Raw genomic sequence first — 26908 nt, 5'->3', positions numbered from 1 at the left:
CTACATCCTTTGAAGAAATATCTCCTTAGAGAGAGCTTATTTACCAGCAGCTATGACACAGTGGTATCCAAAATACCACAAAATATTTTCTGATTCTAAGAGTAGGGACCTGCTTGGCATTTTAGGTATTCCTGCACTACAGCTTCACATCAAATAGAGATGTTTGATGAAAATATTTTTTGTCGTGTGTGGCCTCTTTCCTTTCACCTCAAAAATACTGACATAAATTATCTCCCTATGCCCTCCCCTACTCCTTCTAATGTTTGCAGAGCTCTAAGACTGTGTTCTTCAAGGTCATAGTCTTGGGGGATATTTTTTACAAGGAAGACTGAGATTTATTAGAACCACCTTGCATACATTACCTATAATACCTGTCACAAGGATTACGTGTTATTCCAGTATCAGTATTTGCATACAGCCATCCCAGCACACACATACCATTTCTGAGTCACACCTATCCTTTTAGCAACCTCTACAAAGTAATACAAAAATAGGTTCCCTTCCCCCCTTTTTTTTTTAAATAATGTAACAGCTTGTTTGGGTGTGTTCTTCCTAAGATCTTCCTCTAACTACAGGAAAACTTCTTGCATACCAACAGAAAAGTTCTTTCACTCCTTTTTTAGCTATGAAAGCCGTTCTGCATTACAGTAGCTTTTACCTTTATCTCTTCTCTGCCTTTTGTTTATCTTTGATACTTAAGAGGCAAAGTAAAGCCTTTTCTCACTATACAAACAGTTCCCATGCTACACTAAGCACACTTTGCTATCTGGATTTCTACAAGTAGTTTAAGGGACCTGAACAGCACCCATCAATCATGATCTTTACACCTTGGGTTTGAACTCAGAGGTTAGGTACAAATGCCAAGTAATTAGGACAAGTTTTTAATTGACACCACATGTAGGATTCATACTCTGCAGGTTTTAAAAGGCCAAAAGTTAAGATCTTTCCTCAGTCACCCCAGAGGGCTGCAGATTGTAGCTGTGGCAGACACATTCTGTGGTGTGCAGTGCTCAACCAGGTTGTGGGATGATAGAGAAATCACATTTCAGACCAGTGCCCATGTGCAGTGTTGTTGTAGCTCACCTTACTCTGTTCCTCACTAACTCATGCTGTGTCACATGGCAAACCACTATACAAAACTAGCACCCATGTAATTGTGTCTTCTCAGGAAATGTTAACCTTAATTTTATATGTCAAAGTTGCAAGGCAGTTTTTCTATACTTTCCAATAACAGAATTAATAACTGGACTACTACCATAAACATATTAAGTTACTTTAATGCTGCTTAGCAGAAGTCTTTGTTATGTACTTTTATCCATATACTCCAGTGTACATGTATTTTATACAGTATGAAGTATCTCGAACGTATATGGCTCCAGACAAAATGTTCACAAAACAAGTTTCAATGCAAAATTTAAATCAGCCAGGGTACAAAATCTTTGGAAGATAAAACTTTCAGAAAGCATGATATACAAAAACATCCTATCGCAGTAATTCAGGATGACCAAATGGGTCCTGTAGTCAGAAAGGCTGCTACACACTGCTATGCCATCCAAAAGAACCTGTCCTGGCTCAGCAGGGACTGCAGGGCACTACTGAGGGTGGCTGGCTCTGAGAGATCCTTGTACCTTGTTGACAAGTTTGAGAATGTAATCTTCATAGCAGACACCCTTGTTGGCTCAAGGAGAATGAGTAGTCCTGGGAATGAAGAAAGTCCTGTCTTTCCTTACCCAGCCACTGCTGGTCTCTGCAGAACACTCAGGTGCAGTGGCAAGATGTGGTGAGCAAGCTGTTTTGAGAATGACAGGGAGCCTCTCTTCTCCTAGGTTATCAATTTGGCACTATTCCCGAGAGCAAAAATTATTTACTAGCATTTAAAAAAAAAAATTTCACCTTCTGCAAAATGGCACAAGTGGTAGGGAGCAGAGCACAATGCTACTGCTTAGTTTTTTTAAATGAATTTTCTATATATAATATCACATCTATATATAATACCACATTGAGCTTAATTAAATTTAATTTGTGCCAAAAGCAAACTCCGTAGTGGGTGGATGGCTTTGCATTCCACTGCTTTCAGTAAGATGTTGCATAGGCATCTGTCCAAAATGAAACCACCTTTACAACACTGCAGGCTTAGAATGCAACAAATAGCACACTGCAAGAATTGAGGTCAGACATTATTCACCACTTGGGAACATTCCATTCAAATGATATTGACTCACATAATAAGTAACAAATGCAGCAGTTGAAGTAACAAAAAGAAAGCTATACTCAGCAAGGTAAAACAGTGTAAATTTTCCTGTTAAACAAAAATATACCATGTATATACAAACACAACACAAATGCACTGTTTTGGTTTGCAGTATAAATAGATCTGATTGAGTGAAATTCCTAAAACTAATGTACTACTGACTGACAGTCCCAAACTGTAGTTTCCATCTACTAAGGAATACAGTGAAACTTAAGGATCAGATGACCATAGATAGACATGTCTCTAAAAGAGTATCAAAAGATTTCACTGGATGCATATTTAAAATATTTTCTCTGTACATAAAGTTAATAATATACATACTAAGTTGGTACCACAAAGTCATCTTGACCTCTGATCATGTGTGGAAGCAGCACACAGAAAACACCTCTCTAGAAGAAGTGCCAAGGCTCTCTCTGTGTGGAATGCACTGTAAAGATGCAAAACACTGCAGGCCCAATCCCAGGACTTAACAAAGGGGGAGGTTTTTAGCTGCCTATGCAGTTAGCATGTTGGTTTAGTTTCCATTTTCATTCTCTTCTGATTTAGCACTAGAATTCTGTTACCAGCTACTGACACAACTACTTATACCTGAATTCTGTAATACCATACAGTGAGTATACATCTGATGGGTACACAATAAAAGTAAAAATTAGAAAAGGAAGAAATGGAAACTTGTTTTCTGATAAGGAAATCCTGATCAGGTGTTATTTGCATTTCAGCACTTTAAAACAGATTTTATAAAAAAAAAAAAAAAAGTCTTTTTGGAATTAGATTACAGTAAAATAGACAAGTTGCATGTCATTTGATCTGAAGTGGAACACTCAGGCATTAAACTCTCTTCAACTGCTATAGCCTCCATCTCCTTAATGCCAGGGCTGTGCTGCAACCATAGCAAACAGCTGTTGCAAAGGCAAAAATCTAGAGGATGAGGAGGAAAAAAGAGAAGGAAAAAGAAAAAAGTGAATCACATATTATATTGCTCTATCTTTTTTTTTCTTTACTAAATGAATACAGGAACACAAATGATTCAAAATTTACCTCCCTGATCCAAAATGCTTAAGGTAGAGATAGGTTTGGGATCCTCTGAAGTATTCTTATGAACCTTTCTGTTATTACCCTGTTTATTGTTTTAACTTGATTGCTTCACAAGACATTTTGAAATAGAACATGAAACAGAATGCCTGCGTAACTTATGGTACAATGTAATCAAGTGTGTATGTACACATGTATTTCACTTTTCTCTTATCTAGACTGACTCAAACATTAATCTCAGATTTGTTCCCTATCGAGTGCCTTTACCAGCAAACAGCTGACATCCCTCTAAGCAGCAGGACTCTATTGCTTGAAGAAATACAGAAACAGCTTTAAATCTGGTCTCCTTGTCCAGCCATTAGAACAACTTCCCTGAGAAATGCTAGCAAGTTGCTATTGCTCAAGAACTGAATAGATTTGAACTGAAGGTCATGCCACAGTAAACTTGAATAAATACTATAAATCAGAAGGAAGAAATGAAAAATTGAATTACTATTAAAAAGTTTCTCATATTGTCTAGTGCAAATGATGGATTCTGTCTCTTAGAATTTTTAATTCAGCCATGTGATAACAACCCTGCTTTCCATGAAACTGTTCATTTGAAAATGAAAGTTTTGAATAGATGCTACACTGTAAAACTATCAGCCATATAGATTGAGCATATTTAATCACAGTATACAAAAGTAATTTTAAAACATAAAATGTTAGCAAACTTTTGATTTTCTTCCATGTAGATCACAGGACTGTTTTAATGATGTGTTTCAAGTGATTACATTTTTTTTTTTGTGCCGTAACTTTATAATCATATGCTTTTGGAAAAAATGCAGACACTAAAGACTACAGTTACCTGATTCATTTCCCAGCATCTCTTAATTAAAAATTCTGAGGCAAGCTACAAAAAAGTCTCCTCCTTCTCCTCCCCTATATTGACAGGGACTTGAGGGACCTGAAGAACTGAATTCTCCCTTGGAAAAATAATAGTGAAGGGGGAAAGAGTCTCTTGGAGCCTCCAGTATCCTGTTATTAGACAAGATGACTGAAGTGACCATATATTCAGTGGGGTCTGAACACATTGAACAAGGATTGAAGAACTACAATTTAAGGCAGAATATGAAATAATTGCTTAGTATTAAGCCCTCCCTTAGCTCAGGCACATCTACCAGACACCTCTGTCCTTGTGCCATACAGGGATCCCATGCTTAAGTGTGTCACTGGCAAGTGGGTAATGGTGAAGCACTCCAAACTTGGAGACTGACACTCACCTCACCCATTTAGAGACTGTCTTGCAATAGCAAAAGGCCTCTCCTTTTTATTTGCCTCTTGCAGAAATAGTGTGAACCTTGCATATTCTGTTAATAAGTTTTTATCTTAAGTTGAACTGAAGGTGTTTACTGTGTGAAATGTATGGTGCGTTTAGTTTTAAAGACAACAGATACCTTCCAGAGGGTTTTAGAAAATAAATAATTATATACAGATCCCTGAGGTGTGAAAGATTCTCTAGATTGTACAAAAAAAACCCCCAAAACAACAGTTCTTCAACAGTTCTTTCAGTTAAACCTACTCTACTTGCTCTTCAGTAGTCCAGCCAGGGAGAAAGCTAGAGCCTGGTATATTTTCTGACTCATCACTAATCCCTGTGTTTGGTGATCTTAGTGTGCATAGCTGAGTCCCTTGTACAGGGATAAAAATGCAGTCTGAGCTAAGATTATCAAGAAAAGAACTTGCCATAAGAGACAACAGAGCCCTTGCAGGTAACTTTTATGCCTGATGTAGTAACTACATAGCTGGAGCCTCACAAGTAGTCCCAGGGTTTTTTCCTCGTGGCATGTTTAGGACTATCTAAATGGTACAGAAAGCTGCTGAAAGTTTGAGCACAGTCACGAAATTCACACCTGATATTTAATGAAGGCTCAATTGTTACCTTTTTCTTCTGCTCTAATAACCATGCTTTTGTAAGCTTTTCCATTGCAAATTACATTATAATTTTTAGATGAGATGTTTTGTAAACTGCAGTGATCATGTATTTTAAACATGTAGTGAAGAGTAGCAACTGAGCACCTATCACTTGAGTTTATTCTGATATTTTTTGCATGTCACTGTTGGATGCTATTTGCTACTCTTAAAAACAGTCCTTTCTCTCACAGCTCATTTTTCTATTCCATCTTGCAGTTAAGTTTGCAAGTTGGATGGTTGGCTACAACAGACTTTTGTTCCCCAGATACAAATCCATGAAATACATACCGAAGCTGCTATGCTTATATTATATTCATGGTCAGCTAAAATCTTCTCATGTGTGGTGGAATTGAATCTGCGGGGAAAGTGATGCAGAGATGTAGTTCCTGCTTGTAGTAGAAAAGCTCCAAAATAAAAGACAAAAGTAGCCCCATGGAAAAGAAAATCCTGAAAAGCAAATATCAGAATCAGTCTGAGCTGCAATAAATATCTGATTCTTCCAGTCTCAGTACAAATGAAACACAACACTGAAACATGAAACCAGCACTGATAACAATAACTTTAGATAAGGGTCTTAAATCTATGCAGGAGCTTAATGGGGAGATGTTTTCACAGCTGCTTGAAATTGCAGGCAACTCACTAACACAATTAATGACAAAGGGCAACTCTCCTCCTCCCCAAACTTTGTAGTCATTCAGATTGAGGAATGTGCTCATCTGTATGTACATATGCTGACCTTTTAGACCACTTTAAAGCTATTAGAGCCTACCAAACAGGCTTAGATAAAGAAGCAGGTACATAAAGGCCAATTTCAAATCAATTTAAGCAGCATAACACAAGCTTGCAGTCCCTCAAATCCCTTCTGGCCTATAGCTTAAGCTCCAGAAGTCTCCCACCCCATGTTTAAATTTTGCTTCTGTAAATGCCCCCAAACACCTCAGCCTTGACACAGTTGATGTTTACTTCCTGATCTAAAAAGAATCCAAGAACTGAGGCATTTCCACAACTCTCCCTAACTTGGCTCTGCCCCAAAATACAGTAACTTGAAAGTACTTTATGATACTGTGGAATAAAATGGCTTGAGGGGACAGGAGTTAGGATTTACTGTAAATATATGCTTCTCTCATGGCCTTCTCAAGGAGCTGTACTCCCCTGTGGTAAATGCCAGCTGAATACAAGATTTAGACCTCTAACTCTGATTTCTGGATTCTATTACTGGAGCACATGAAACAGCAGTGCTGGCACCTAAATCTCTTTGCAGGTAGTATTGCAAATCCAGTGTTGCACGTAACACTGTCTAAGACATGTTCCAGTGCAGTTTTATAATGTATAAAATATTCTCCTTCTGTCCCTGAGTCTGCAAAGCTGATATTTGCACTGCACTCACTTCCTAAATTCATACAACATACACTTTGTACCTATATGCCTGTATAAGGCATAAGCCATAGATGTGGTTTATACACATATATAAGAATCATTTCATCATTTGAGGTTAGGTCACAGAGTATACTGTTTTTCTTAATGACTGCTAATTACTAGGAATTCAAGTTGGGGTAAAACAGCTGCAGTAATTCGCAGCTTCTGTTTTGCCATCCTGGCTGGGTTGTTGCTTTTTTTCCCCCCTAATTTTACAAACCAGTTACTTCCTCTTGGAGTATCACCAGGAGGCCTTACTAACATCAACAAAACTGAGAAGGGGCAGAGAGTAGCTTCCTGACCTGTCAGGATAGCCTTGATGTGCTAGGCTTGCCACATCTCTAGTTTTGGGCGTAAGACACATTCCCTCCATCTCCAGCTGTGACATCCCTACATCCTGGAAAAAAATACTTGGGACCTACTCCAGCATGAGAGAGCTGAAACAATGGAGAAACTGCAGTGTTCAGCTGCAGCTGGGGGAGCCACTTCTCCCCCCAGGCACTTACTGTTGTGGCTTCCCAGGCTCACTGAAGCTGACAGGCAGACACATCCATGTTAGACTGTGTGCAGGTGTGTGTCCACTGTGTCATAAATACTGGACCTCTTAACACAGCATTCCACAGCACAGGATTCCAGTAAAGGTCTTGAAAGGTCTGTGTAAACCTGTGTTATCAAGGACTGCTGGGCTGCTAAATACCCAGTGAGCAACCATGTCAGAGTTACTGGCTGTACACTTTTGACATCACTGCTCAGAAAAAGCACAAGAAGCTCCACGAGGAAGATGCTGCATACAGGAGAGGTATTTTCAGAAGACAAACTCTTTCATTTCCTTCTTTCTCCTGCTAAACCCTCTAATTTCCTTCTCCTGGCAGCAATTACAGTGAAGCTGTGTGGCATCCCTAAGGTTTCACATTAATATGATTGTGGTTTCAGCAACCAAAAAGCACAGGATCTTATGAGGGCAGGTTTTTTGGTTTTCAGTAGTTGTTAGCACAGTGCTCAACCCTTCCTTGCCCCCACACTTTTATAATCATTGAAACGTTGTAAAAAGTGTTTGTAAAACACAACCAAATCAGCATGATATGTTAGTTCACAGCCCACTTCACAAATGAGTGTGTTGTGAGTCAGGCTGTAAAGGACAGTATTTGTCATACCATCTGGTTTAATACAGTGATGTACAGAGTGATGTGCCTCCATAAGGTCCATGTTTTCCTCCATCTTTTCACCATGCTGCATTGTATTTTTTTAAGTATCTGTATTAGTATCAATGGAGCTACTTATTACATAAGATATTAATAAATGCATTAATAAATGCTGCCAGAATCTCAATTCAATTTTTCAAACTTGTATTTAAATTCCTGGAGTCTTAGATCACATTTATTTATGAATCTCTACATGAAGCTACAGTATTCCAATATAAATAAGCCATTACTCTTCCCATTTTTTACCTAATTTAATGCCCTGTAGCTTCCACGCTCTACTGTAATATTAATTTAGGAAATAGACAAAACCATGTCTTTATCTAAATATATGCCAACTTAAAACAAAGAGGTGCACCTTTTTATTTTATACTCATGAAAATAGTTTTAATATTTTCAGTAACTGTTTATTTGCAAAAGAAATAGTTTGTGCTGCTAAAACAGTTAATGACAAGTTACAGAACCTTAGGATACCTGAAAATAGTGGTCAAATGGTCTGTCTAGTGTTATTTTTGTTGACAGCTGAAAGGGATGGATTTCAGCTACCATGTTAAAAGAGAAAAAGATTTGTCTGCATTTAAGATGTTGACTTCGTTATGACAGCTTTTCAGACTAAGTTACAGAGTCCCACAGATAAAGCTCTTACACAAGCCATGTAGCAATTCCCTGACATAGGTTTTTCAGCAATTTGTTATATAAAAGGGGACAAAACAATGTAACAAATCACTGTCAGCATCAAGTAGCCAATATGTAAGACACACACAGTTCTTATAAGATGAACATTTGTGTCACATTTTCAATCTCTAAAAGGCTATGACCTCACCCAGCAACTCTTAAATAGATGCATGGTTGCAAATTGGCAAACAGTTTCAATGAAACCCAAGACACTATTAATTTACTCAAGTTATGCACATGCTCAAGGGATCTGTTGCATCATAACTTGTGAGGATGTCACAGCATAAGTCTCTTTAAAGGCCTCCATAATTGGAGCATATTATTAGCTTAATTGCTGAGTATGTTGTGCTGGAAAGCTGACACTGTGTGTGTGCATATTTGCTATCAAAGTGATAAAGTTTGTTACTACTGATGGGCTTTGAAGTGATTAGATACAACCCCATACTCATGAAGCTCTATGACTTGCTCTAAAGACCTTTTGTTTTAAGGGATTGTTTATAAATAACTTGAACGAATAAATAACCATAGATGATGATACTGAAGCACTCAATTCCAGATATGATCAAGAAAAGTGTCAATAGGAAAACTCCTCAGTAGGAGGAAGGTGAAGGTGTTCAGCAGTTACAAACAGACATATTTTAATATTTTAGTTCTGGTCCTTTTGGAAGATTTTTTTTTCTGGAAATTCTTGTTCTGATCAGAGTTTTACCACCTCTAATTATTACTTGCTTTCAGTAATATCAGAGAGTGATATGATACCATCTCATGCTCATCTTGACCACTAAAAACTCAAAGTAAAAAAGAGTTAATGAAGACAAACGAGTACAAAATTAGCAGTAACCTGAGGTATCCCTGTGGTTGGTTAAATCTGGAGCAAACAGCTTCCTTTTTTTTAATAAGAAGGTACAGTCTGTGAGAGCTACTGGCACACGCCTTAGCAACCCATTACAGCAAGACTCAAGTCTTGTCTTCACAATGAAGAAAAGGTGAGCAAAGTATAATGATATCTATAGTCTCAACAGGCTTCCTCTAAGAAAGATAAATGTTAAGTTTCCTAAAAAGACGTTAGCTGTATCACACTGCACGTTATGCTGTCTTTGACTACCTAAGATCTAACAGCCAATAACCAATGCTGCCCTAGCTTTAAGAGATTGACCCAAAAGTCAGCAGAAGACATTCTTAGGAATTTGAAGAGACTTCCTGGGTGCTTTAGTCCAGTCTGTGCTATCTCAGACAACCACATCACACAAGGTGTACACAGATTAATTATTTCCTATACAACATTAGATGTATCTCTCTACCCACCATTATTCACTGGGTGTTACTACTACTTCTTAAATAGTCAGAAAATATTTTCTGATTTCCAGTCCACAATTATTTCTGGCCATTTAAAACAATGTTTTGTCATGCCTTCTTAAACTAGTCCTCTTCCTGCTGCTCACACATTTTATAAGCTCATAGAGGACAAGGATACTCCTTCAGCCAGTTTCAAAAGCTGGGCTATTTCCGCCTCTATCATATTGGCAGTCCTGTATTTCCTCTGTCATCTTTGTAACTCTACTATTTCTTCTTAAAGTTTTGAATTATTCTATTTTGAAAAACTTTCCCTTAAAATAGGGGGCCAGGCATTAGGACTTAAAATGACAAGAACACATATTTCTAATGAAATTATTTCCAGTTTATAAAACAAAGGGAATCCTTAAATAAAGATAAAAATCTTACCATCTGGTTCCAGTTGACAGCAATTCTATTTGCATAACCAAAGAGGAACAGGCACAGGAACACAATGGACAGGAACCATGCAGTCACAGCTACAAACATCACCCATCCCTGCAGCAGTGGAAGTGGAACGTGGGTAGAAGCTACCAAAATCCAGACTATTGTTCCAAACAGCTGCAAGAAAAAGAACACACACGATGAACTGAGAGATAACTGTTATTTAGTACTTTCTGCCTAAGAAGTAATACCACACATCAAGATGTCCTCAGATTACTTTAAGGCACCAAGAGGAAACACTTCAATGTACTCAGAGAGCCCAAGGGCCATCCTTAGAAATGATAGGCATTAAGTGGAAGTAAGATGAAGCCACTCTGAAATTCTTAAAAGCTCTTAAAATAGTCTTGAAAATGGGATTTACAAATCCAGGTGACTTGCATGCTGCTGCTGAAAATTTAACCCTTACTCTCATTTTGATGGAACTACAAGAAATGTGAAAACATGGTTCACACACACATCCATAAATCTATATATACACTAAAGCTGATAGGACAAGGGTGTACATCAGATTTGGATTAAATCTCTTTAATTTTATAGTCCTTATCAGATGATACAGACAAAAAGATGAAACTGCATCCCTCTTTAGCAACACATTTGTAATAAAAAGCTGAAAGAGAACAGATTAAGCAATAAAATGAGAGTGAAAACTAAAACACAGAATAAAGCAAGTTGTAAATTAAGTTGCAGTGATGAGAAAAACATTCCACCTTCCAGAATTATTATAACCTGGGGAGGAATTTGGCACCATCAATTTCCTTTTCAGCATACTGATCTCAGTGATTAAGTGGTGGGGATGCAGTGCTGTGATGGGCTGATGGAGAATTTACATACTGGTTTAATCATCTCTCGACCTAAAGAAGGATACAATTGCTTCCTGCAAATCCTGCCTCTTTATAAAAAAAAAAAAAAAAAAAAAAAAAAAAAAAAAAAAAAAAAAAAAAAAAAGGAGAAAACCATTATTGCCACCTGAAGTATGTTCAATTATTACAAAGATTTAACTTCATAATCCAACCCGCTGTGTATTAACAGCTACCATCAATTTCCAAGCAAGTTAGTAGTTCTGTTTAAATCCTACAGGTTTACAAAGTCAGATGTTACATTTTCAGTTTCAATGAACTTTCTTTCTTTTGAATCAAGGTTGGATGAGAGCTACCTTTCAACAGATGCCTGCTATAAAATTAGTTCCTCTCTGGTGTTACATTACAGCAGCATTGCTAGTCTCAGCTCAAAGCTCCCAAGGGTTTATGTATCAGCTTTCAAGGGTTCCTTTTTTAGCTGCTGCGAAGAAACAAACTTTCTCTAGTTTCAAAAGACTACAGGTGCAAATCTGTTTGACTCAAGACCAGATAGTGATGGGGAGTAAGGTTTCAGAGGGACAGCAGAAAGTATCTGTTAAACAAAAAGCAGAGATGCATGAAATGTTTTCGGTATTTTGAACATACAACCTCGCAAGCCTCTTCAAAAATAAATTTAGCAATCTAATGTAGAGACTGGTAATCTCGGTGCCCACTACTGTGCTATGTCCCTAATACTACACCTGTCCTCTCCAGCTTGGCTGTCAGATGTATAATGGGTTGGCCAACTTAATTAACCTTTTGTCCCTTCTGACTCAGGGCCTGATTTGGTGACTGGACTGGAGCTGAGCTTTACTTGGGTGCAGTTTTACAGCTTGCAGGATGGGATCCACCACACAGACTGGGACCCAAGCAATATTGTGCTCTGAAGACCATTAAAAAAAAATAAAAATAAACAAACAAGCAAAAAAACCACCTGTTGATTCCTGCCAAGGTGTTTTCTGTTGAATTTTTTTTTTTACTGCTACTAATTAGTACCACTCTGCAGAGCCTCACATTCAGCCTTAGCTCAAAGTTCCTCAGCCACGCGTGTACCGCACTGAGGTTCCCACACTCCCGAAATCAATCGCACGTGTAGTAGGAGTTCGCACAGGACCCGTAACACGCACACACTAGCGAAAACCTGCGGAGCGCTCCATGGGGGGGTCTGGGGCTCAAAGTCCTCAACAGCTGAAACAACACCGAGAAACGACGGAGCCTCCGGTGCCTCCCCCGGGCCAGGGCGGGGGGGGCAGCGCCGAACGCCACCGCCACCCGCCCCGAGGTGAGCGAACACGCCGGAGCATGCCAGGGGGAAAGGCGGACGGGTCCCGCTGCCCTTCCCGGTACAGCCTCATCTGCCAGATCCCGGAACCGGTGTCGGAGCGGGGCAGCCTGGGTTTTTCCCCCTTCTGTAGCCTCGGCTGCCCGCACCTTCTCCAGTCACAAAATGGCAGGTGAGGAACGCGGGCGACGTGGGGCTACTGCTGCTCGACCGTCCCTGGGCAGAGGCGCATTCCTCCTACTCCCCCCCCATTCACCCCGACTGCCGGCGGCCCCGCCGCGGCGGGCAGGAGGCAGCGGGGCGCGGAGGGGAGGGAGGGAAAGCGCGGGAAGGCCGCCGGCCACCCCGTCACCTCCCCGCACTCACGATCTCCAGGAAGATGACGGCTCCTGAGTAGGTGCGCAGGATCTCCAGGCCGGAGGGCAAAGTGACCCGGGGGGGCGGGAAGTAAGCAGCGGGGTTGGGAGGCGGCGGCATAGACGAGGCTCCCCTGGGCAACATGTTGCTGTGGCGGCTGCTGCTGCCGAGCGCGGTGGGGACGGCCGAGCCCACAGCCAGGTGGGCGAGGAGAAGGAGGGAGCAGGTGCGGGTGAGCCTGTGCGCACCGCCCCGGCCGCCTCCCTCCTGCCCGCCCCAGCGCCGGGCCCGCCCTGCCTCGCCCGGGCTTTGGCGGACGTCCCCGGGGTGCCGGGGACCTGAGCTGCCCGGTTACGCCACGCCCGCCCTGGACGGAGGCCGCGGCGGTGCGGGCGGACAGGGGCAGTTCGTGCCGGTGCTGGGGCGGCCCAGAGGGCGCTAGGCCCCGGCCCGGATCTCCCGGCTGCCCCGAGGAGCTGCGCCCGGGCCGTCCGGTGGCTTTCGGCTTCCCCGAGGGGACTGTGAGTGTCCCCACTGGAGCGCAGGGCTCCGCATACGCAAGTCCTGAGTCAGATCCAGCCAGACTTGCGGCATTACTTCCTACTGCCAGTTTGCTGAAGGTTGTTATTTACCTTCTGGTTCCAGATACTTGAGGTTTCAAAATTATTATGTTTTACCGTTTGTTTGGGGGTTTTTTGTTTTTGTTTTTTGGTTTGTTTTGTTAACATATGCCCTAGGTTTCCCATTCAAAATGCTACAGACACTTCATGTATATCTTCTAATAACCTGACTCGAACTGCACACAACTGCTTTAAAGTAGTAGAAAATGGTTGGGTGATGTAAACGTTTTAGGTGGATGAGGGTCTAGCAAAGTACATTTTCATCAGGCTTCTTGCAATGCATTTTCTCCTGCCTCTTAACATAAATACCTTCCTGATATGAGGAATGTGGCATAAGCTGGCATTTTTGCTATTTCTCTTGGAGTGGCTTAGGATGGGGCCTCCTGTTGCTGGGATGACTGAGGACTGTTGCACCAGTGTTATCCCATGCAGTGGTTCTGGATGGTCACCTCCAACATACACAGCTGCAGTTTTAAAGATTAAATTTTAAGAAGGTTTCATACAAGTGTATGCAGCTGTTCCAGAGGTTTAACCAGCTAGGATGTTTTTTTGTTTTGTTTTGTTTTGTTTTTTGGATGTGTAGATGCCTGATGTTTCTCAGTTGTACTTTTGTGATGACAAGAAATGCCTCAGCATAAGATGCCTGCCTTCATAATCCAGGCTCTAGGTGAGGAGCAGCTGACTCCTCTAAACACCAGTCATTGGTGCTTCCAGCAGACTGCATATGTAAATAGGGATGCTTCTAAAATGCAGAAATAGCTGGTTAGTTTTGAAATCATGGAAGAAGCTAAGTCTGTATTCTTTCTTGTGTTCTCTCCACATCCCTACACCCCTTGTAGCTTAGTTCCTCTTGCATTCTTAAGAAGTAGGGATGTGTGGGATAGAATCCCCATTAGGCTAAGGAAGACACTGAGCCTGGCCTTCTCTCTTTTCTGAATGCTTCGTTCCATTGGTTGTCAGATGAATAATATTACTTCTCTAGACCTATTTTAAAAGTGAACCTCGTGTCCCATCCATTTATCTTCAGGAAAGGGCTTCAGACTCTCAAGGTGCATGTCTGCGTGTTCCGATTTGGGTGTGTTTTGGTAGGGAATGGGATTCAGACTTGTGCCTAAGTGGTGAAGTGTAGGTGGTTTGTTCCTGACTTTGCATTCCAGAGACCGTCTGTCCCATTACTTGCATAGTCTGGACTATATCTGTTGAGACTGCCCTGCAGAGAGAGAAATCTGAGTGGGTGGAAAACTCAGTTGATCAGTTTATGATTCAGAACAAGAAATGTGATAATCGTTATCTTATATAGAGGAAGTACAAATATTACTTTGTCATAAATATTTCCAGTTTTATTATCCAGCTATACAAATAATCTGTGTGAACTCCAGCACCATTGGATTTTACTGATTACATGCCATGTGCAGCCACTTTTTCTTGCTTGTGAACACCATTCATTTTAACCTGCACATTCTACTTAACACATATGTTCTTCAATTTTTGTATCTTTTCACAATAAAGTCTGAATTTCCCTGTTTGATATATGTATACACAATAGATTTACAGCAGTACATTTTCCTAAATCCTAATAATTTAAATGAAAGTAGCTGTTTAAATTATTTTTACTCTCTTTGGGCAGGATGCGCTACGGTGCCATGTGGGATTTTTCATATACTGATTGATATACTGTTTGAATCTTTAAAAATCTGTTTTCTTTAGGAGATTAGCATCAGGACTGCGTTTTTAAGTTTCCATGGCAAAAGCACGTGTTTGCATTGGACTGCTTTTTAATAGCATTTTTTATGTAACTAATTGCATCTTGGCACGTTACAGGGTGAATTAATGATGTTGCTTCAACTCCACCAGAGTCAACAAGTAGACAGAAGAATATTGATTCACTGTGCGTAGGAAGGTCTGTATATACAACCAAAAGGCCTAAAACCTTTTAAATAACTGTTATATAAAGTCCAAATTCTTGCCCCTTCATGTTCATATGCTTATGGTAGCCCAATGTAAAGCTGGCATTGTCACAGAACTACAAAACCAGTAGCTAAAATTTTTAGATGGTAAAAATAATTTTTTAATTTAAGTCCCAAGTATAATGATGTATATTTCTTTAATATATGTAGAAAATAAAATATATGGTTCTGAATGTTGTAATTCTCCTCCAAGTGACCAATCATTAGAAAAATGCATTAAATTATGAAAATCTTTAGTCAGCTATCAGCTATAAGATTTAAAGATTAGAAAAGATAAATTAATATGTTAGAAAAACACCAAAGATTGTGATACATCATGCTGGATATGAAAATTCAACAATCCTATATAGCAAGAATCAGACATGTAGCATGAAACTTCTGGAAGAGATGAATATTTTTACAGATAGCAGAGTAAGACATGAAAGTGTCAATATAAGCATTCATGGTCCTTGATACATCATCTGAGTGCATTATCACAATCATCTCTGCAAGCAGATGTAACTGCTAATATTTTATCTCGTGCTGCAGTGTGTGAATGAGAGTGGCTTGCCAAAACGGTCAAAGTAGTGGAAATTTTAAAAAATGTTGAGAGCAACCCTATTCTCTACCCACCTGGCTCTGTTTCTGCATGGGCAGATCTGCACAAACAGATCTCCCTAAGCCAAAGTGGAGCTGAGCAAGGTTCTCCTGACAGTATCATGATCTGCTTTTTCCTTCCAGTTACTTTCTTAATCTGGAAGAAGTTGCCCCAAAAAGCCCTCTGTGTTTCTTTTAGATTTGCAAAGCAGCTATTTCTTAAGGAAGAACACAGACTCCCTTAACCCTGGAGTTAGTTATCTATCAAAAATAGAAATCCCAAAGTTGACTTTATAAAATGCAGACTATTTTGTTTATGGATGAATTAATTTAACATGCTCCTGGAAATACCATGAAGGATTCTGGTCTCATTGTGCTGCAAACTCGGGACTCTCTCCCTTTAGCCAGTGAAATTAAAGAGGCATATAACTTTTGCATAAGGTGAATGATAAGGAAACCCTTTAGCATCATTTGTGTAGTGGTAACAGAACTTCAGTGTCATGGTTGAACCAGTGCATATAATGAATTAGTGTGCAAATACCACAGGTTGAGGTTTCTTGTCAGTTTTTATTTTAATTGGGAAGGGCCAGGCTGTTGATTGTATACTACCCCTTTTTACATAATCAAACAAAGGGGAAAATAACTGTTGAAATCACTCACTTGATCCCGTTAAACTGAGCTTGGGATGCCTGCTGGAAAAAGAAGATGGAGATAAATGTGCCACCTGTTTGACCCACCACTCCCAGGGATGGCTGGTTGCCAAATTAGTCCCCAGAGCAGCTTAAAGCAGTCTCAGAGGTGGTTTCTGGTTTATGGAGTGTTTTCTGGTTGTCTCGTAAGGCTGCAGTGGCTCAGAGTGTCTTCTGTGGCCAGAGGTGTGGAAAGGCATTGATCTGGCTACTTTGGCTCTCCATGATTCCAGGATGCCTTTAAAAGCAGGGAATCCTTAGCTGTCAGGCTAAGAGAGTTTGAGGGTCCTTTCACACAGAGTGGTGAGGCTGGTGTCCAGCCAGAGACCTTCCTGTGTGTGTTCGGCTGGTGTTACTGAGAGCAGAAAGAGGTCTCTGAGCTGTTCAGATAACATTGTTTCCACGTTCCTAGGGATACCAACCCTTTGTTTGCCTTGGTGGCACTGCAGTTCACTAGAAGCAGGCAAAGGGTAAATTCTCCTTTCATTTACACTGAGAAATTCCTCTTTGATGTGTGAGAGTGCAGCAAAGGTAAAAGTGCCAAATCTCATCCTAGGAGAAAGGAGAATCCTGAAATCACATGGCTGTGTGGGTAGGGAGAGACATGACAGAGCAGAGCAAAGTTATCAAGTGGGAAAATGTTTCAAGAAGTCGGTGTGCTGCTCTTGGCATGGGTGAGCCAGGAAAAATGTATTGCCTGGATTATCTCTATCAGGTAATGGGAAACTCTAGAGGGTAACATTCTTGTAGATGAGGGATGAATAAATGGCACTTAATTGTAAGATATCTGCCTCCCATCTTGGTCAAGAGTATGTATCCATTGTTTTGATGATCAGTGCTAACAGGTACTCACATTTTCCTCGGTTGCAGTTTGTTTGCTTTTTGGGGACTGTTTGTTTTATTGAGTGAATTCCTGGCTAAAAATCCAATAGAAGGCAAAGGATAAATAAGCAAAAGACAATGGTGACTTCATTTTGTAATGAATTAATTCAGGAAGGTGAGTTAGGGAGACATTAGAAAATGTCTGCTAAAAAAACCCCCAAAACTGTTATGTTTTGAAATAGCACAAAAGCATTGTAGCAAAAGGAGTAAGCCTATAGATCTCAAAGCAATCTGAGTTTATCCATTTGTAAATAAAAAAGGATTTATCTTAGTGTTAGAATGTATACTTATAATTAGGCCTTATCAGATGACTGTTAGTAGGATGGTAAAGAGCTATCTGAATATAATTACAGGCATCATTAAGTGAATCATAAGTAACATCTGTATTTGCCCTTAGTTTCAGTTTGCTTAAAATAGCAGTGTCTTATTCTGCTGGTATCTGTTGCTAGTTACAGTAACTACTGGATTTATAAGGCTGAGATGGAGCTCTGCAACAACCATATCACTGGCAGACTTGTAATCCTTTAGCTGACTTGACTCATATCAAAACTGCCTTTGGCCCCAGCCTCCAAGAATCCTATGCCTCTGGTGTTTATGAACTTTCTTAGTTCAAGGAAAAATTATTCCTTTTTTTTAATTTTATTTTTTATTGATTAGGTTTGTGATGAAAGTAATTTATTTCCAGTACTAACAGATCAATTTAAAAGATAACACAGAATTTACAAATCAGATACACTGCCATGTTCTATCTTTATGTAATGTATAGTATATGGATATTGTTGCTGTTTTAAGATGATAGATAGCAAGCCATTACTATGATTTTTCTTTTAGATGGGAAATAACAGCCTCTGGAAGCTTTCAAATGGTCTGAGTTATTCTTCTGCACCTCTAGACAGTATCGCTATGCTCATATTAAGTAAAGGGAAAAATTATATGATCACAGTAATCAGTTTGTACTGAAAGAATAGTGATTCATTATGAAATTAAAGTTCCTCATAAAAAGGTGTTTAAATGTTCTTATGTACAAGCGATTTTATGTTTAATTAGCATCTGGAATGTATTTACTTAAGTTAACTATAAACTTTACTTAAGTACACTGTGAACTTTTACAGTGGTTTACATCCTGGAGGCCTCAAAGGCTCCCAATAGAGATGAATGTGTCATAATGTATCAGCCTTGGTTTAATTTTTTGTTATGTACAGTAAGCACAAATAAATATTCTGTAACCTTGAACTTTAGATTAGGTGCTTGTCTCTCTTCTGCAGCTATCAATTCCCATAATGTTTGCCCTCTGCTCCAGGGTGCACCAAACACCACTCAGGAGCTGGATACTCCTAACAGAACATTAACCTTAATGCACAATTTTCTGGTGTCAGATGGAGAAATGCTGCCCACTGATGTGCTTGCTTCCTCTGAAAACCAGCCCTGATACTGATGGCAAGCTGCAAACAATAACTATTTCTGATTCACCAAGTGATGAAGCAACATCAGAAGTTAGTACAACAGGTGAGAACAGTATCTTTATTTCAAAATATTTATTTCTTTATTTTTCCATGGGTTTGGAAAAATCTGTGGTTACTCTCACCTGCATAAGGGATTTTCATTCTGTGGAAGGGGCTGGAGGAATCTCAGCTGCAAATGCAATGAAGGGGAAGTATTTATACTCCAGAAATTATTGTGAATATATGTTTTAGGCCTATCTTAACTACTCAGTTCTCACTGAACGCAGCCTCAGGTTCTGTCACAGTGTTTTGGTAGGTTTAAGCATTTGATCAAGTAGGTTTTGATTCATAGAAAAGTAAACAGGTTTGAGTTTTTTTCCTTTCATAGGTCCTAAACCAGTTAAACTGCATTCCAGTTAGCCTGGCGTCCTTCATGAAGTGTTACACAGTATGTATGCAGTTTCTGGATAGAAAACAATCTGTGGTTCTGCTACCACCCTTTAACTTATGAATCATTTAGGAAGGTGCTGTTTTCACACGGGGACATACTGCTAAAATATGGTTTTGACTGTGAAAAATATGTTAAAGACCTTAAGTTAACTACCTCACTTTACCTTCAGGATTTTCAATGTGACAACAGAATTTACTCACACAGATAATTTTAATGAATATTTTAATTCATTCACAGATGCTAATGGCATCTTGTGTTCAGTAGTGTCTGACTGTGCTTTGTTTCCTGACATCATCTTATACATGGTCTTCTTATGTAGTGGATGTTTTCATTCTGTACAATAAATAAATCCTCACAGTAGACTTGCACATTGATCTCAGAGATGCTGGATGAAGGGATGAAAGGGATGATGAATTAGGTACTAGGAAAATTTTGCAGTTTATTCACAAGGCAGTAATTAAAAAATAAACCAGATTAACTTAAAACAGCAGCCTCCCTGAACCCTTAAAAAAATCATTTTTTTACTCTGGAATCTGATTTGAGATGGGACCTTATGTTCACATATTCTTCTGAGTGTTTACAGTCTGTGGCAGTGCATTTCAAGTAGCTTGCTTTGCTGTTTTCTGCCTACTAGTAATTTTGTGGAGCTAGTTAAGTAGTTTAAACTTTAATCCATATGTACTCGGAAGAAAGATGAATCCATGACCAAAAAAATACAGTTCATTTATTTTACATGATAACAAAAAATAAATAGGTCAGTATTCCATGCATTATGTTACTACTAAGATAGTCTGATTGCTGCTAAGTTTATGCTTATAGGGTACTTTGAAGATGTAATCTGTTGTACAGATTGGACATCTTGTTGTACATCTGTTGTACAGTATGTGTTCATACACTTCTACATCTACCTAGACTCGGAATGAAATAATCTCTCACAAAATTCCTTTGGGTTTCTGGTGTACACTGAAAGAAACCAGGGTGGAATTCAGCTGACCAAGTGCCTACGTGTATCTCTCAGCTACCTGACTCAACACCCCACTACAAAGAGGAAAGAAATAGCCACATATGAGGAACAACATGTCTTATACTAAAGAAGGTATCCAAAAGTAGATTATATGATTCATTTGTGTCTTGTTTCTCAACTGCAAAGGGAGTTTATGGTGGCTGGGCCTGATGTAAACATCTACCTTGCAGATAATTAAGTTAGTTAAGTGAGAGAAATCCCTAAACCAGACCAGTTTAGTGTTTTCTGCAGGGATTTGGAGGTAAATATAAAGGCCTCCAAAAGTGAATCAAATAAAAGCCTGGGCTGGTTGATTGAAGGGTCTGACTTGATGGAACCTGAAGGAACTGTGTATGTCATATACATCTGTCTTTGGTTTCAAGCATGTTTAACATAGTGAACAAAAACTGTTGCTACACTCTTTTTCCTTGCCCTCCAAGTCTGTGTTTTTCTTTCTGTCAAAGCTTAGCAGAATAAATTCCTAGAGCAAACCCATCCAGGCCTGAAGCTGTAGCAGCCAGCCCTAACTTCCTTTTAGAGTCTTCTGAGTTTCTCAGCCTCTTTCAATTGTGGGTTAATTGTGCAAGTGGTATCTCTGAAGCTGTGGTCTGTGGTAAGGTCTGTGGTAAGGTGAACAAAGAACAAATTTAAGACCATCTTTCCTTCTTGGATCTATCACAGACACAAAGATCTCTCCAGCTTCCCCCTTCTAACCTGCTTGTCTTCTGCATCGGATCCTTTCAGCTCCACAGAAACTGTTGTTCAGGGAATCAGTGGAATCCACATCTACCAAAGTTTTGGATGCCCAATACTGACTGGCACACTTCACCTTGCATGTCCCAGTCTGGCTCTTCTCTAGAAAATCTTTATTTTCAGAATTTTGTTAACCTTGTTAGCAAAAAAAAAACCCAAAAAAACCACACAACAAAAAACAAAAAAAATCTTTCTCAGTTTAGGATGGTGGTGTATTCCTACAAGGCTTTCTCCAGCCTTTCTCCCCCCAAAGCCTCCAAGGCTTTCTCCCCCTAAATTTGGTCTTATATGACCACATCATGTAATTAGAACAACTGAGAAGGATAAGCAAGGGTACCTATCTTCATATGATATCCTTCCCTCTTCTGCTTCTCAGACTCTCATGGCTATTTGGAGAGTGTTGATGTAGAGATATTATTATTATGATTATCATTATCTCACTTTCTCTTTTACAAAATTCTTTTAGGGCATTGCATGCACAGTCACTACCATCTGTCACACACTGTCCTGTCCAAAGAGAAAACGCTGCAGTGCAACCATATGTATTCCTTGCTTAAACTTTAATGGATCCACTGATATGTGCTACACTGGAAAATGTTCCTATCTGAGAAATTAGGAGTAGAAAAAGTGTGTCTTTCACAAGAAAAGGCTTGTAATTGTCATTGGTTTTGCAGAAAATATATTTCCTTTTCTTCAGGTCCTGAGAAAGCTGTATATTTTGTATATGTGAATTTGCAGAAAGCGCTGTGATTCCTGAGCTATTGAACTGAGATTTCTTTTGGATCTACTGACAACCTTTTAGATTTCCACTGACAAGCTTTTAAGCATTTCAGAGACCTAGAAATTGGCTCACAGTATGAAATAAATTCCTCAGTTCACATGCTAAGTATCCGCCAACTCTGTATTCACATTTTTCTGCACAGTTTTTCTTAATCTTACACTGACTGACTGATCATCATTGTTGCTCCTTCCACCCTCCACATAGTAGACTGCTTCACGTGCTCAGAGAATGTTGTAAGACAACTTATATAAAGAATTCTATTGTATGAAGTTGGAAAAATTAGCCTTACTAAGCAACTCACTGCTGAGTAGTTAATAAAATAGCAAAAGCTTGAAACATTAATAAGGGGGGGAAAAGAACAGGGAAGTCACGACTGCCCCTGTACTCAGCACTGGTGAGGCCACATCTTGAGTCCTGTGTCCAGTTCTTGGCCCCTCAGTTCAGGAAGGATATTGAGGTCCTGGAGCAGGTCCAAAGGAGGGCAACCAGGCTGGTGAAAGGACACGAGCACAGATCCTATGAGGAGAGGCTGAGGGAGCTGGGGGTGTTCAGCCTGGAGAAGAGGCGGCTCAGGGGAGACCTCATCGCTGTCTACAACTACCTGAAAGGAGGTTGTAGCCAGGGGGGGGTTGGTCTCTTTTGCCAGGCTACTTTCAATGAGATAAGAGGGCATGGTCTTAAGTTGTGCCAGGGGAAGTTTAGGTTAGATATTAGAAAGAATTTCTTTACGGAGAGCGTGATCAAGCATTGGAATGGGCTGCCCAGGGAAGTAGTGGATTCTCCATCCCTGGAGATATTTAAAAAGAGACTGGATGTGGCACTCAGTGCCATGGTCTGGTAACTGCAGCAGTAGTGGATCAAGGGTTGGACTTGGTGATCTCTGAGGTCCCTTCCAACCCAGACAATTCTATGATTCTATGGTTCTATGACTGAAATCTGTTTCCCAGAAGACATTACTTAGATTTGCTGTACTCTTAAAGATTGAGCTATATGGGCAACAATAATATGAAAGTAATAATTGGCATCTGGATACTGTTAAGGAGGTATGTCTATTTTGTAAAAAACATAAAAAAGGAAAAATCTGACAAAAGGGAGACAATGTATAATGAAATTACATTGAATGAGAAGGTGATGACTCTGGAGATGCTCTCATGCTGTGTTTTATTGTAATAATGAGGTGTCACAGTCCCTTTACAGCTCCAGCAAGGTGACCTTGTTGTAGAGATGCAGCTGTAGAGCTGCATTTGAGTAGGCACAGGACTTCCACGGGATTTAAGCATAGGTGTAGCGCTGGGGATGTGAAGGGTCAGAAATGCACACAATCACACCCACTTCCCAGCCAGAGTTTTCTGTAGTTAGTGACTGCTTTGGTAGGCTCTTAGTGCTGTCTGCAAAACAGGGTGATGCAAGTTACTGGTCCCACCCACCTGATGAGAATCAAGTGAAACTTTTCCTCCCTGTGTTGAAACATTCTTGTGGAGAAACCTTTCCAGCCCAGGAGCAGGTGGGGCCCAGCACTGCAGTCAGGCACACTGCAGGTAGGCAGAGAATGCTTTTACAATTTGCTGTTCTCCCTTACCACACAAGCAAAAGAGCAACCCAGAATAAGCTGTTGCTTTTATCTTGCTCATTCTTACACATGTTGAGTAGGTTATGTTTGATTTTAATAAAAAAAAGAGAGGAAAACATGAAATGACAATTCATATCTTTTGTACATCTGAAGACATTAAAACAAGACAATGTTTTACAAATAACTCTGTTAATCCCTCTATCTGTGTCACATTTACTATTTTTATCATCATACATGGTGTAAAATTTCATCTCTTTATAATCATGTCAGCCAGTTTATCTCCAATTAAAATGTACTATTTAGGACTGCATGTGAAACTAGAGATGCCTGTTGTTGCTGCAGTAAAAAACTTCATGCTCCATTGCTTTAGATGCTAAATTTTAATTTTTTTTAAAGTGATTGAATAGATTAGAGCAGTGAAAGTAGTGAATCTTGCCAATGCCCGTGTGAGATTGTTTGAAATGCTTAAGGAAAATGTGTTCCTAATGGACAATATTGATTTTGTATTGGAGTTTATTAGAATTAGTTTTTAAAACATCATATTTACCACAGGTATCTGCCTCATGTGTGTTCTGGACCTGGGAGGGGCCAGGGTGATAATGTGTGCACTGGGAGAGGTGACAACCTTCAGAATATAGAGGATGTTAAAATCCTTGCTCTCCAAGATCAGGAAGCATGCTGAAGTATTCCTGCTATGATGCAACAAGAGTTTATGCAGCTATCTTGTTGTCACTATACATCTACAAGCAGATGTATCAGGGGACTGGCATGGCTAAACTGGGAGCTTGGTGGAGCTGTAATGAAAAGGACAGTATAGAGGAGAAAGAAGCAGGGACAGGATATGGTGGGACACTTTAGACACACTGCCTGAGTTTGTAGGCGTAACCTCGTGAGATCCAAAGCTTGCATGGAGTTGAAACTTGCATGGGAAGTGCAAGAAGAGCTCCCACTCCTGTATTAGTATAAAAAGGCTGAGCAAAGAAAACATGGAATGATTGCTGAGTGGCAGTGGTGATGTAGTTCAACGAGAACTACCAGCAGTGGATGATTACTTAAGAGAGAATCATCTCTCAGGGATTACTTAAGAGAGTTTGACCAGAAAACTCCATGGGGCCAGATGGACTGCATCCTGGGTGCCAGGAAGACTTCTTTGATGCCTCTTGGATCCGAGTTAGGATTTAATGAAGAGGTAAAAACTGGTTGAATGGTTGTTCTCAGAGAAGAATCATTAATGATTGCTCTCTCCAGACAACAAGTAGAGTGCTACAGGGTCTGGTACTGAGACTGTCATCTCACCTTTGCCAGTTAACTCCAGGTGATGAAGTCCCATTTCCTCAGGTTTGCAGATGATACCAAACTGGAGTGACCAGCAGATATGCTGTGGGCAGTGCTTCCAGGCAGAGACCTAGGCAGGGTGGAGGAATGGGCAGAAGAACCTTATGAAATTGTGAGTGAGGAGATAAAGGAACTGGAGCTGTTCACCCTGGAAAAGAGATGGCTTTGGATTGATCCGGAGAGCCAGGCTCTTCACCGTGGTAATTGGTGAAAGGACAAGAAACACTGAGCATAAATTGAAACAAGAAATGGAAATAAATTGAAACAAGAAATGGAAATAAATTGAAACAAGAAATGTTCAGCCTGGTAATAATCAAAGAATTTTCACAGTTAGAAAAGCCGCCTAAGATCACCAGGTCTGACTGTCAACATCCCCCCCCCTTCAATAAAGAAAAACAAAAAAACAAACAAAAAAAATATTATCGTTTTCTGTATCACCATGCCCACTAGAGCATGTCCTGAAGTGCCTTATCTACACACTTCTATAACACTTCTAGAGATGGTGATTCCACCACCTCCCTGGGCAGTCCATTCCGAAGCCTAACTACTCTTTCAGTACAGAAATTCTTCCTAATATCTAGACTAAACTTCCCTTGGAGCAACTTCAGGCCAATTATGAAAGGAAAAATATGGGGAAAAAAAATATTGGGACTGGGTAAAATGATTTAGGTGTCAAACTCTAACAGACCATAAATCCTCAACAGTCAGCCCCCATTTCCTGTGCTGCTGGCTCCATCCACTTCATGAAGAAACCTAAAGTACTTTATCACAGTGAGTTTTCATTGGCTAGCAGTGAAACCTGTGATATGGCCCAAGTTCTTAACTATAACAAGTATATTTTTTTCTGCAAACCACAGCTCTAATGTTTGAATTACTGTGCAGGCTCAAGCTTGTGTCCACATGCCATGGTGCAGAGCTGTGTGCACCTACCCACCAGGTTTCCTGTGTGGGATAACCTCTCTTATTTGGCTTGGCCTGTGAGTTAGGCTTTTTGGTAAAATTTATTAACTGGGACCCAGTGCAGCAGGAATGGGTTGCACCTGATCACACTTAAACCTGACTGGCTTGAAGATATGTGCTGTGCTCCTCTCCTGTTCCTCCCTCTTCTGTAGCAAAGGCACAGCTACTTCAGTCCTGCTGGTTTCATGTGGTAAAGCCTTGCCCAATGTTACACAAATGCATGGTGGTGAAAGGGTTGGTTTTGTTTATTTTTCTGTTTAAGAAAATATGAAGCTGATGTGGTAGGAGGGGAGGAGGATGGAAGAACTGGGCAGTTCCAAACTTCCAATTGCAGAAACCCAGCACAAGTTCCTCTCTTCCCTCAGCCACACAGCCAGAGATTGCAATAGTCATTCCTTCCCATACATGAAACATGCTCCAAGGCTGCTTATAACTCCTGGTCTCCTAGAAAAGACCGGAGTTTCAATTTAGAGTTACAGAATCATAGAACAGTTTTGGTTGGAAGGGACCTTAGAGATCATCTTGTTCTAACCCTCCTGCCATGGCCAGGGCTACTTCCCACTAGACCAGGTTGTTCAACTTAGACATGTATTCCTGGATTTTGTCCATGAAGGAGAGTGCCTGCTCCAATCTCAGGCAGAGTTTAATCCCACAGTTAAGTACTGCTTCTCTTTTACCTTCTCTCAGCTCTGAGTTTTTACCTAAAGAAGAAGAAAATGGCCTGTTCATGATTATTGCAGCATTTGGATTTTGTCAGCCAGTAGTCTCACTATGGCCTGAGGGTTCCAGAATTTGGACCCCCCAATCTGGCAACCATGATTTTGTGAATTTCTGGGTCAGAAGTAAAGATGAAGTGTTGAGACAGTATCAGTGTGATTGTGTCTTCACACAGGAATGTTACTGTGCCACTTCTGCATGAATAGCAAGAGCTGAACTGCTATGAGTGGCTAAAGCCCTGGGCTGAAACTTCTAAAAGGCACTGCTTTTCCTCAGTAACTTCACCTTGAATTATAGAATTACAAAATCACAGGATCACAGAATCAGTCACAGAATACGAAGTTATTCTGGTTGGAAAAGACTTTCAAGATCATCACGTCTAACC

General features: G+C 40.2%; 2 protein-coding genes across 3 annotated transcripts in view; one reads left to right on the top strand and one right to left on the bottom strand.

Moving 5' to 3' along the window:
- Window positions 1-1259: 1259 nt before the first annotated feature.
- Window positions 1260-13037, bottom strand: MAL2 (mal, T cell differentiation protein 2). Of its 2 annotated transcripts, none has more exons than XM_030446381.1 (4): window positions 12787-13037; window positions 10249-10419; window positions 5525-5683; window positions 1260-3169 (listed from the first exon to the last, which is right to left on the bottom strand). In XM_030446381.1, exons 1-4 carry the CDS (start codon window positions 12919-12921, stop codon window positions 3098-3100), a joined length of 537 nt encoding a protein of 178 aa, XP_030302241.1. In that variant the 5' UTR covers window positions 12922-13037; the 3' UTR covers window positions 1260-3097. The 2 variants fall into 2 exon arrangements, with proteins under 2 accessions (XP_030302241.1, XP_030302242.1); XM_030446382.1 differs by having other exon boundaries at window positions 1260-1698; window positions 12787-13036.
- Window positions 12419-26908, top strand: part of TNFRSF11B (TNF receptor superfamily member 11b) — a 98851-nt gene continuing 84361 nt past the window's right edge. Inside the window, exon 1 of the mRNA XM_030446380.1 lies at window positions 12419-12592. The gene's annotated coding sequence lies outside the window, so the exon portion shown is untranslated. The remainder of the gene's footprint in view (window positions 12593-26908) is intronic.

This window comes from Calypte anna, chromosome 2 (assembly GCF_003957555.1).
Source record: "Calypte anna isolate BGI_N300 chromosome 2, bCalAnn1_v1.p, whole genome shotgun sequence".
NCBI lineage: Eukaryota > Metazoa > Chordata > Aves > Apodiformes > Trochilidae > Calypte > Calypte anna.
The sequence above is the reverse complement of the archived record's forward strand: the minus strand, read 5'-3'. Positions and strand labels throughout refer to the sequence as shown.